This window comes from Geotrypetes seraphini, chromosome 10, assembly GCF_902459505.1.
Source record: "Geotrypetes seraphini chromosome 10, aGeoSer1.1, whole genome shotgun sequence".
NCBI lineage: Eukaryota > Metazoa > Chordata > Amphibia > Gymnophiona > Dermophiidae > Geotrypetes > Geotrypetes seraphini.
Window position 1 is genome coordinate 55257791 of NC_047093.1, and position 12644 is coordinate 55270434.

At 43.9% G+C, this 12644-nt stretch overlaps 1 protein-coding gene across 5 annotated transcripts in view; it reads right to left on the bottom strand.

Moving 5' to 3' along the window:
* Positions 1-12644, bottom strand: part of TTF1 (transcription termination factor 1) — a 59022-nt gene that overhangs the window by 21015 nt on the left and 25363 nt on the right. For all 5 annotated transcript variants that reach the window (XM_033960481.1, XM_033960482.1, XM_033960480.1 and 2 more), the window contains one exon: positions 7048-7178. In XM_033960481.1, the coding sequence (XP_033816372.1) occupies positions 7048-7178 (131 nt within the window). The remainder of the gene's footprint in view (positions 1-7047; positions 7179-12644) is intronic.

Here is a 12644-nt window from a genome sequence, read left to right on the forward strand (position 1 = left end):
GTTATCCTGCCGTTGTATCGGGCGATGGTGCGTCCGCATCTGGAGTACTGCGTCCAATATTGGTCACCGTACCTTAAGAAGGATATGGCGATACTCGAGAGGGTTCAGAGGAGAGCGACACGTTTGATAAAAGGTATGGAAAACCTTTCATATGCTGAGAGATTGGAGAAACTGGGTCTCTTTTCCCTGGAGAAGAGAAGACTTAGAGGGGATATGATAGAGACTTACAAGATCATGAAGGGCATAGAGAGAGTAAAGAGGGACAGATTCTTCAAACTTTCGGAAAATAAAAGAACAAGAGGGCATTCAGAAAAGTTTAAAGGGGACAGATTCAAAACGAATGCTAGGAAGTTTTTCTTCACTCAATGTGTGGTGGACACCTGGAATGCGCTTCCAGAGGGCGTAATAGGGCAGAGTACGGTACTGAGGTTCAAGAAAGGATTGGACAATTTCCTGTTGGAAAAGAGGATAGAGGGGTATAGATAGAGGATAACTGCACAGGTCCTGAACCTGTTGGGCCGCCACGTGAGCGGACTGCTTGGTACAATGGACCTCAGGTCTGACCCAGCGGAGGCATTGCTTATGTTCTTATGTTTACTGAGAACAGTGCATTTTTATGATACTTCAACCTCCTATTGTAGTTGCCATGTAGGTGAGTTTGTTGATAAAGCACAGTTACTTACCGTAACAGGTGTTATCCAGGGACAGCAGGCAGATATTCTTGACTGATGGGGTGACGGCACCGACGGAGCCCCGGTACGGACAATTTTAGAGTGATTGCACTCTAAGAACTTGGAAAGTTCTAGTAGGCCGCACCGCGCATGCGCGAGTGCCTTCCCGCCCGACAGAGGCGCGCGGTCCCCAGTTAGCATAAGCCAGCTAAGAAGCCAACCCGGGGAGGTGGGTGGGACGCAAGAATATCTGCCTGCTGTCCCTGGATAACACCTGTTACGGTAAGTAACTGTGCTTTATCCCAGGACAAGCAGGCAGCTATTCTTGACTGATGGGTGACCTCCAAGCTAACAAAAGGAGGGATGGTGGGAAGGTTGGCCATTAGGAAAACAAATTTTGCAAAACAGATTGGCCGAAGTGTCCATCCCGTCTGGAGAATGCATCCAGACAATAATGAGATGTAAAAGTATGAACTGAGGACCAAGTAGCAGCTTTGCAGATTTCCTCAAGGGGAGTGGAACGGAGGAAAGCCACAGATGCTGCCATAGCTCTAACTCTATGGGCCGTGACAGAACCTTCCAGTGTCAGTCCGGACTGAGCATAACAAAATGAGATGCACGCTGCAAGCCAATTTGACAACGTACGTTTAGAAACAGGACGTCCCAATTTATTCGGATCAAAGGACAGAAAAAGTTGGAGAGATGATCTGTGGGGCTTAGTACGCTCTAAATAGTAAGCTAGAGCCCGCTTAAAGTCCAAAGTATGCAGAGCCTGTTCTCCAGAATGAGAGTGAGGTTTCGGAAAGAAGACAGGCAGAACAATGGATTGGTTGAGATGGAATTCCGAGACAACCTTAGGGAGAAACTTTGGATGTGTACGCAGAACCACCTTGTCATGATGAAAGACTGTAAAAGGTGGATCCGCAACTAGTGCATGTAGCTCACTGACCCTCCTGGCAGAGGTTAGAGCAATAAGGAAGACCACTTTCCAAGTGAGAAACTTGAAAGGAGTCGTAGCCAAAGGTTCAAACGGAGGCTTCATTAAGGCGGAGAGAACCACATTGAGATCCCAGACTACAGGGGGTGCTTTAAGAGGTGGTTTCACATTGAAAAGACCCCGCATGAATCTGGAAACCAAGGGATGAGCTGAAAGGAGTTTCCCATGAACTGGCTCATGAAAAGCAGCAATAGCACTGAGGTGGACTCTGATGGAAGTAGACGAGGCCAGAGTCAGACAAAGAAAGAAAGTAATCTAACAAAGTCTCCACTGCAAGGGACGTAGGATTATGATGATGAAGAAGACACCAGGAAGAAAATCTTGTCCACTTCTGATGGTAACATTGCAGAGTTGCAGGTTTCCTGGAGGCATCCAGAATAGAACGAACGGGCTGAGATAACAGAGTATCATTCGAAGTTAGCCCGAGAGATACCAAGCTGTCAGGTGCAGAGACTGGAGGTTGGGATGCAGAAGGGTCTCCTGATGCTGTGTAAGCAGAGAAGGAAACAATGGAAGAAGAATAGGCTACCTGGAACTGAGTTGAAGTAGAAGGGAGAACCAATGTTGCCTGGGCCATCGTGGAGCGATGAGAATCATGGTGGCCTGTTCCCTCTTGAGCTTGAACAAGGTTCACAACATGAGAGGTAGCGGAGGGAAAGCATACAGGAACAGATTGGACCAATCCAGGAGAAATGCATCCGCTGCCAGACGGTGAGGAGAGTAGAGTCTGGAGCAGAAGAGGGGCAGCTGGTGATTGTGAGGAGCTGCAAAGAGGTCTATCTGAGGAGTGCCCCACTGAGCGAAGATGGACTGTAGAGTTAAAGGATCGAGAGTCCACTCGTGAGGCTGAAGAATTCTGCTGAGTTTGTCCGCCAAGGAATTCTGTTCTCCCTGAATGTAGATCGCTTTCAGGAAGAGTTGGTGATCTGTGGCCCAAGCCCAAATCTTCTGGGCTTCCTGGCACAAGAGGCAGGAGCCTGTCCCACCCTGCTTGTTGTTGTAGTACATTGCAACTTGATTGTCTGTGCACAGCAGGAGGAGTTGATGAAAGAGAAGATGTTGGAAGGCCTTGAGGGCATAAAACATCGCTCTGAGTTCCAGGAAATTGATGTGATGTTTCATTTCCTGGGCTGTCCAAAGACCTTGAGTTTGGAATTCGTTCAAATGAGCTCCCCAGGCGTAAGGGGAGGCGTCGATGGTGATGATAAGTTGATGAGGAGGTAGATGGAACAGAAGACCTCTGGAGAGATTTGAGGATATCAACCACCATTGCAGAGACTGACGAAGAGACGATGTCACAGATATGTGTCGTGAGCAGGGATCCGTCGCTTGGGACCACTGGGTAGCTAGGGTCCATTGAGGAGTGCGCAGGTGAAGACATGCGAAGGGTGTGACATGAACTGTGGAGGCCATGTGACCTAAGAGTATCATCATTTGCTTGGCAGAGATGGAACGTTGTGGAAGTATCTGCTGACATAGAGACTGAAGAGTTTGAAGACGGTTGGACGGCAGGAACGCTCTCATGAGGACTGTGTCCAGCACCGCTCCAATGAATTGAAGTCTCTGAGTAGGGATGAGATAAGATTTGGGTAGATTGATCTCGAACCCCAGAAGTTGTAGAAACAGGATGGTTTGGTTGGTGGCCAGAAGTACTGTCTGAGATGAATTGGCCTTGATTAACCAATCGTCCAGGTAAGGAAAGATTTGAAGGTGGTGAGAGCGTAGAAAGGCAGCCACCACAATCAGACATTTGGTGAATACTCTTGGAGAAGAGGCAAGACCGAAGGGCAGCACCTTGTATTGGTAATGACAATGATGGATCATGAAGCGGAGGTACTGTCTGGAGGCCAGATTGACCGGTATGTGAGTATATGCCTCTTTGAGATCGAGGGAGCATAGCCAGTCGCCTTGATTGAGAAGAGGGTAAAGAGTGGCCAGAGAAAGCATTCTGAATTTCTCTTTGACCAAGCATTTGTTGAGATCGCGAAGATCTAGGATGGGTCTGAGATCTCCTGTTTTTTTGGGGACTAGAAAATAACGAGAGTAGAATCCCTGTCCCTGCTGATCTAGAGGAACCTCCTCTATGGCTTTCAGAAGGAGGAGGGATTGAACCTCTTGAAGAAGGAGGGAAGACTGAGGAGTATTCAAAGCAGACTCTTTTGGCAGACTTTGGGTAGGCAGAGTCTGAAAGTTGAGAGAGTAGCCGTGGCGGATGATGTTGAGGACCCACTGATCCGAGGTGATGTTTTCCCAACGGCTTATGTAATGAGCAAGGCGTCCTCCTATGGGCTGCGGAAGATGGGCAGATGGTAGAATACTGGCTATGTCCTGGAGAACCAAGTCAAAAGGGTTGGGAGGACTTTTGTGGAGGAGGAGGCTTTACCTGTTGCTGCTGTTGTGCTGGTCTAGGGTTTTGCCTCTGTTGTTGCCGCTGACGCCGGGGCTGTTGAGGGGCCGGTGACAAAGGACGAGCCACAAATCGGCGTTGGTAGGCCGATTACTGCCGAAAAGGCCTAGTAGGTGGGGTCTTCTTTTTTGTTTTGAGGAGAGTATCCCACCTGTTCTCCAAACAGCTCATCACCCAGGCAAGGCGCATTAGCCAATCGATCTTGATGATTGACATCAAGTTCTGAAACCCTGAGCCATGCCAGACGACGCATGGCCACCGACATAGCCGTGGCTCAAGAGGTCAGCTCAAAGGTGTCATAGATCGACCTGACCATGAATTTACGAAGTTGTAAAAGTGATGAAGAAGTTTGGCGAAAGGCAGATCTTTTGCGGTCAGGGAGGTACTTTTCAAAAGCTGACAAATTCTGAATTAGATGCTTAGATAGAAAGAAAAATGGAAAGCATAATTCCCTGATCTATTAGCTAGCATCGCATTCTGATACAACCTCTTGCCAAACTTATCCATGGCCTTACCTTCTCTGCCAGGAGGGACCGAGGCGTACACACTAGCTCCCGTGGATTTCTTTAAAGTGGATTCCACCAAGAGAGACTCATGAGGGAGTTGTGGTTTGTCAAAGCCAGGAATGGGGATGACCTTATATAAGGAGTCCAGTTTGCGAGGGGCTCCTGGGATGGTCAAAGGCGTCTCCAGATTTTTGTAAAAAGTCTCTCTTAATATATCATGGAGAGGCAATTTTAGAAATTCCCTTGGAGGCTGTTCAAAATCCAGTGAGTCTATCATCGATTCATATACTGGGATCATGAATTGTATGTGATCAGCATATACTTGGAAACTCACATCCACTTTTCTTAAATTCTTTATAGAGGGGTATCAGATATATATTAAATAGTACTGCTGATAACGTGGAATCTTGTGGTACACCTTTGTCAAGAACTGCCCAATCTGAATAATCCTGAGCAATCTCTACTCAAAATGTTCTATCGGAAAGAAATGACTCAAACCAACCCAAAACTATGCCTCCAATACCTAAATTATTCAATCTGGTAAGCAAGATCCTACGATTCACTGTATCGAAAGCCACTGAAATATCCAGAAAGATCATGAGAAAACAATTCCCCTTTGCGATACCTTGTTTCAAACACTCCAACATACTGTAGATATCAACAATAATTCTGTAAAATGTTTGGGCTGGAAACCAAACTGAAAACTGTCCAAAATAATATAATTATCCAAAAACTCCTGCAACTGAACAAGTACGATTTTTTCCAATACCTTTGCTAAAAAGTTCAAAGATGAAATAGGATAGTAATGATCTATTTCTTTTCCACTTTGCTTAGCTTTCAACAGAGGTCAAACAATCACTTTATTGAGATCTAATGGGACATAACCCTCTGACAAAGATTTTATAATAATCTTCAAAACAGAAGGCGCTAAAGAGTCCTTGATATCAGCAAGTATAGCATGGGCCGAGCAAGCAAGATCCCCATATTTAAATTCTGAATGACCATTTTCAGTTGTGTTACCATGACCCTTTCGAAATTTGACCATTTCATGTCTTGTGTCACTGAAGCTATTAACTCAATTTTATCACAAAAATTTGCAGAAACATTTCTGGACTTTACTCAAAGAATGTTAAAAATGCTTGACTTGTGAATGTACCAGCATCATGATGTAATGATGGAGAAATAAATATCCATAACACCTTAAATAGTTCCTTAGAGGAACTCATAGAATGACTACATTTTTTGATCATAATATTTTTTTGGGGTAATTAAAGTCGCACTACTATACTCTTAAGGAACATGAATAAGCGGAAAAAGTGCCTGGTCTAGGATGTTTTTCGCCATCTCCATTCTTTTTGTCTTAACGCACGCTTTAGACTTTTCAGTTGGTGCTACCTTCACACATCGAAAAACAACTTAATGGCGCTGTTGTCATCCAAACAAGCATTAAACGTATCATACCAGCCATCTACCGATTTTGATGCATCAAGCTGGTCAAAAGTTTCCAACTGTTGAAACCCTTCCTAGTAGGGGCCTTAAGCCCCTCCCTGGCGCATCCCAGGATGCATCGGAAAGGGGAAGGCCCGAGCAGGTAGACATCCTTCTGGCAGGACTTTGTGAATAAGGTGGGGGAGGGGGTCATCAGAGGCACAGGGTAAGTTATCGAGGGGTTAGGCAATGATGGGAGGGAGTGGGCATCTCTCATGCTGTGGGGAGGGGGATTGTGCGATGCGGCAGAAGAAAGTGGGCATCTCTCCTGCCAATCTTCGATTTGGGGTTTGTTTGTTTTTTTCTTTATTTGCATATGGGGGGTGGGGTCCTGAGCTGTCAAATCTTACTTTCCTGTCAGTGCCTGGGCCAATCAGTGCTCAAGCATTGATCAGAATGTAAGACTATGACAGCTCAGACCAGTCAGCAAATTTTGGCCATAAATGTGGCACAATGAGGTTAGGGAATCACTCGGCAATGAGAGAGAATCGCTCGGAGTCCTCATTTTAATACTAATGTCCTCGTTGTACTACATTTGCAAGGCAGACTGCTAGGAAACTCAGAAAAGACCACAGTAAGCCGTTTTGATAATCCGCTGCTAAAATACATGCATGCTAAACCAGCTGGAGCCAGTTTAGCGAGCAAGTTAATGGCACATTTTAGTTTTGAGAATCTTCCCCTCAGTAGTTCCTAGTCTCCCCATCTGATGGTAGAAGGTCACATACACAATCACTGGAAATGGTCTAGAAAGACAAGGAAAGAGTGAATTTAAAGTATGACAGGGTGACAATGAGGCTTACAATGTTCTCAATTGTTTTGTGGCAGGAGTTACCGGTACTCTGCATATACAGGCCGAGATCACTGAATCCGCTCACAATTCTAAAGAAAAGGACTACTGGTTGAGCCCTGTCAGAGCTTATGGAAACAAACCTGGTCCTGATTTTACTGGTTTCTCCGAGTTCACACCAGAGCACTTACCTGTCTTCAACTGGGAGTACTTCAAGGCAATGGAGTGATTACTGCGGCACATCAGTTCACCAATCGCCTTCCAGTTGTTGCCACATGTAGCATGATACTCTCTTAATTTTCTTTCTTCCTCCTTGGTGTACCTAATGATGAATGTTAAATCTGTATTAGGACCAAAACCAAGCAGAAATTTCACCTAGATTGAAAGCATATGTATTACATCTGCCTGCACATAAATTGTGATTTACTCAAACGCCATTCTAACTCCTTTGCTAAGCACACCTACTCTACAAGTACATGCCATTTTGCATTACCTCCTGCACCAATTCATGTGCTCCACTAAGAACTAGATCTAGAATTGCTTCACCTTTTGTTGGTTCCTGAACCGGCTGCTCCATAAAGCAATCCTTGATTTCATCAAGGAATTTTATCTCCCTAGCACGCCCTGATGTTATATTTATCGAATTCAATACAAGGCAATCATGTTATGTCATCAATTCTTATATGGTACAATGCCTGAAATTTTTAAGAATATGATGTCTCTCTATCAACCACGAGGGTCCCTGCGTTCTGCAGGTGCTGTATTGTTGAAAACAAAGGCCAATCCTAAACATGTAGATACGAACGCTATGTCACAAATATGGAATGGCTTTGTTGGCCAAATTCGAAAATGTGGAGAGGAGTTCTTTTAGGAAAATGTTGAAGACTCAGCTATTTGTTAATGCATTTTTCTGAACAATTGATTCATATTATATTGAATTCATGCCGTACTGTATATTTTTATTTTGTCTTCTTATTTTGTATAGACTTTTAACATTTTATGTATGTAACCCCTTGTGAACCGTTTTGGATAAAAATGGCATAGACATTTTAAAAATAAGAATAAATAAATATTGGGGTAGTTGAAATCATACCCCCCAAAAATCATCCATTATTATTGTCTTACCCAGTTTGTTAGCCTCCCTAATTTCTGATATTTCAGCATCTGTCCATTCATCCTGATCAGGCAGAAGATGGTAATACACTCCTATACTATCCATTTCCCCTTACCCATGGAATTTCTACCCATAGGGATTTTTAAGGTGTGTTTGTGCTCCAATAGAATTTTCAGTCCATTCGTTTCAAGGCCTTCCTTAACATATAATGCTATGTCTCCACCAATTCAATCCACCCTATCACTATGATATAGCTTGTACCCCAGTATGATAGTGTCCCATTGGTTATCTTCCTTTTTCCAAGTCTCAGAGATGCCTATTACATCTATCTTTTTATTTAGTGCCGTTGTCCGGAAAGAACCACCTGCACAGGTAGCAACCCCCGGGTCTTAATAGGGGAATACTGACTGAGATGCGAAGGGAGAGAGGAAAACACACCAGGTACACACACACAATTTGGATCATACAATATACAGTAACTGAAGCTTCAGGGAGATTTCTATCTGATGCTTAAAGCATCATCAAGAAATGACTCAGTGATGCAGTGATGCATACAGCACTGATTCCTTGTATTGAGGAGTTTGGAGGCAAAAATAATAAACAAAGGTCAAATTATTGGTAATGATTACATATGTCATAAGATGCAAGCCATAGGTCATATGGTCAATGGACAAAAGATACATTACACAAGCCATAAATCACAAGGTGATAATGTCATGAAACCTTTTACCTTCAAGCAAGGACCGGATCAGTGCTTAGCCCACCCTAAAAGCTGATACAGTGGTACCTCGGTTTACGAGTGCACCAGTTTGCGAATGTTTTGCAAGACGAGGAAAACATTCGCAAAATCGGTGCCTCGGAAACTGAGCGTGTCTCGATTTGTTAGCGGCGTCCCCCGCGATCCGGCACCCTCCCCCCCGCAACCTGAAATCCCCCAGACCCACCCGAACAGGCTTCTTACTTTCATCTGGCCACCGGTACTGGCACCGGCATGTCCCGTGCGTTGGTGCCAGTGCCCGAAGATCTGCCTCCTCTTCTTTGCTGGGCCTTGAGCATCTGCGCATGCTCAAGGCCTGCGAGTTCACGCTCTCTCCGAGATTCTCAGAGATCTCCAAGAATCTCGGAGAGAGTGTGAACTCGCAGGCCTTGAGCATGCACAGATGCTCAAGGCCCAGCAAAGAAGAGGAGGCAGTTCTTTGGGCATCGGCACCAACGCAAGTGGGTGGGCGTGGGTGGGAATGTATCAAGCGAGTTTCCCTTAGTTCCTATGGGGAAACTTGCTTTGATATATGAGTATTTTGGTTTACGAGCATGCTTCTGGAACAAATTATGCTTGTAAACCAAGGTACCACTGTACTTTTATTGTGTCAGGGAAGTGCACTAAAGTTACCCTCTGTATATCATATTCGAATGATCTGTTAGATTTAGCAGTGATAAACAGAATTTGGTATTTATTAGGACGAAGTTAAAGGAGTTAAAGTTGGGCCACCCTGAGACGGTTGGATTAGTTCCTTTTATCAGTTAATTTTATAGTTCCTACCTTCCTACAGATGGTCAGAGTGACATGTTGATTGCTTAACAAGTTCCTACTGTCTATGGCACTTGCCTAATATGTTTCTGGGGCATAATGCAAGCTTTCTATCATAGCAATATTCTTTATGTCTGTATTTCACTATATATGTTTTCCTTGGGGGGGGGGCCTAATCCTCAGGTAGCCCCTTTCATGGTCTACAGTGCAATATATTTTAACTCTCCCATCTTGTTTCTTAGGCTTCTGGCATTTACATACAGACATTTCAAACAATGTCTGTCATATCTATTTATAATTTGCACAGCAGTTGGCATGGATAATTTCCAATCTTTAAAATCAGCCTGTTCTGTATTTAAAGAAACCTGGTCTACTGTGGCCTGTATTGCAATTTCACTATCTCACTTCCCTTTTATGATATTTTTTAAACATACCTTGTCTTGAACCATGCTCTTTTGAGTAACTGTCGGCTTTCCCCCAGTTTCTAGTATAAAAGCTGCTCTATCTCCTTTTTTAAAATGTTGATGCCAGAAGCTTCATTCCATCATAGTTAAGGTGGAGCCCATCTTTGGGGAATAGGCTCCCCCTTCTCCAATATGTCGCCCATTTCCTAACAAATCTAAAATCCTCTTCCTTACACCATCGCCTCATCCACGCATTGAGACTCCGGATCTCTGCCTGTCTCTTGAGTCCTGCCCTTGGAACAGGGAGCATTTCTGAAAATGCTACCCTGGAAGTTCTGAATTTTAATTTCCTACCCAAGACCCTAAATTTGGCTTACAGAACCTCCCTTACTGCATTTCCCTAGGTCATCAATACTTACATGTACCAAGACAACAGGTTCCTCTCCAGCACTGTCTAAAATCTTATCTAGGTGATGCATGAGGTTCACCACCTTCGCACCAGGCAGGCAAATGACCAAGTGATCCTCATGTCCACCATCCACCCAGCTATCTACATGTCTAATGATTGAATCTCCCACTATAATGGCCGTCCTAACCCTTCCCTCCTGGGCAAAAGCCCCTGGAGACACATCCTTGGTGTCCTCTGCCAGCTAGCTAGCCATTGCAAATCTGGCATGAATCCTTAGAATCTTGGCCTGAGGAGTCCATCTAGACCAGTGGTCTCAAACTCAAACCCTTTGCAGAGCCACATTTTGGATTTGTAGGTACTTGGAGGGCCTCAGAAAAAAACAGTTAATGTCTTATTAAAGAAATGACAATTTTGCATGAGGTAAAACTCTTTATAGTTTATAAATCTTTCCTTTTGGCTAAGTCTTAATAATAATATTGTAATTTATAGCTAAAGAGACATATGATCAAGACACTGTTTTATTTTACTTTTGTGATTATGATAAACATACCGAGGGCCTCAAAATAATACCTGGCGGAACGCATGTGGCCCCCGCGCCACAAGTTTGAGACAACTGATCTAGACTGATTTGGGGCCAAATTGAGGCGTTTTTAGTCAGATGGATTTCCCGATTTTAAAATAAAAGCTTCTAAGATGGCAATTGCTGCAGCAATTTTAGCACCAAAAATGACCTGTGGGAGCTAAATAAGGGGTCAAAAAATTCTAGGAACAGGGATTTTAGAGGTGGGGGACCCTGTCTCTAGCCCCAGAAACCCTTTAAAAATGTCTTTTAAAAAGACACCCCCCCCCTGATTTTTCTCATAGGCTGTTACAGCCTTACTCACTGGTGCTAGAAGCTGCAAAAGGGCTGAAATTGCAGCCAGAGAACTTCTGCCTCAGACAAACCTCGACATCCAGATTGTTCAGATTACCCTTACCAGAACTTGCACACAAAGTTGGAGAAAAATGTGGTCGGCACACAATCCTGGTTGGTTAAAAAAACAAACAAACACAAAACACGCCACAGGGCCACTCAGCCTGCACTCAAGATCTCTGCGGACAAAACTTGGAACGAGCCTTGCTCCCAAGGGAATGGTCCCTGAGCTCCCAGATTGTTAATGCAGACTGGCCAAGTAGGTGCCCTTTCCAAGCAGGCTGCTCCTTGGTTACACACGACTGCCCTCAGAGTGTGTGTTCTCTGCAGCCAGAGATGTTCCTAAATTGGAAGCCTCTGCAGCCCTGAAAAGCTTCATGACCGGATAAAAATCCCAAAATTAAATTTAAAATAAACATGAGCAGAACAGACAGGCTCATACCATCTCACTTGTACACAGTAAAACTGAGGAATTACAGGACAGCCCAGAGGGATGGGAGGTGGAGCAGAAAAATATAAATGAGTCTCTCTACATAGGATCTTGCGATCAGAGATACATAATCCAAGTGTTCAGAATGATGTGCCTATTGCACTAGAAATACTTTTATGTATGACAGTTTTAAGAAATCAGTTAGTTTCTCCTCTAATAAGAGTTATAAAATTATCTTTTAACAATTTTGTTTTCTAAAACAAGATGGGTAGTGAGAGAAAAGAGTTCCATTTCAATGTCCATGCTTCCTTGCATTTTCTAAATTTCTTCTCAATTACATATTTACATTTTTACCCTTGCTAATCTTCTTTCTTGTAAATCCACACTGTTCCTGGACAAGCAAGTTGTGCATCCCATGTTGCGAGACTGCTTACTAAGCCTCATTTACATTATTTTTTCTGACCCTCAACTCTTACCTCAGGACTGCCCTCCAGTTCATGCAAAAGCAGACAGTGACACCTATAGAGGACATAGACAAAAGGGAGGGGTATGGGGAAGCTCCATGACAAACAAGTCTAATCTGCTCATAACATAAAATTTCACAACAATTGAAACAGGTTATTAAATAGTATAAACCTGAAAGAAATGGTGCTATAAGCCTGCACTAACAGAAGGTGGTGTCACAGCTAGGAACCCTCAAGTCAAAGTGCATATCATATTCGGATGGTACTCTTAGAAATGCTGGCCAAGAAACCATAAGTTTAGCTTACCAGTACTTATCAAGGCAGACAATTGGGGAATCAGCAACTCCCAGGGCAAGTTCCAGGAATAGAATGTGAATTTACAAGAAAGAAGATTAGCAAAGGAAAGAACCTAATCTTTTGTTCTAGTACAATCCCACTCTATTCCTGGACAAGTGGGATGTAAAAGAGCAGTCCCGTAGAGTCAGGGTGGGACTGATGAGCCTGCTGCCAAAAACAAAGGAACCAA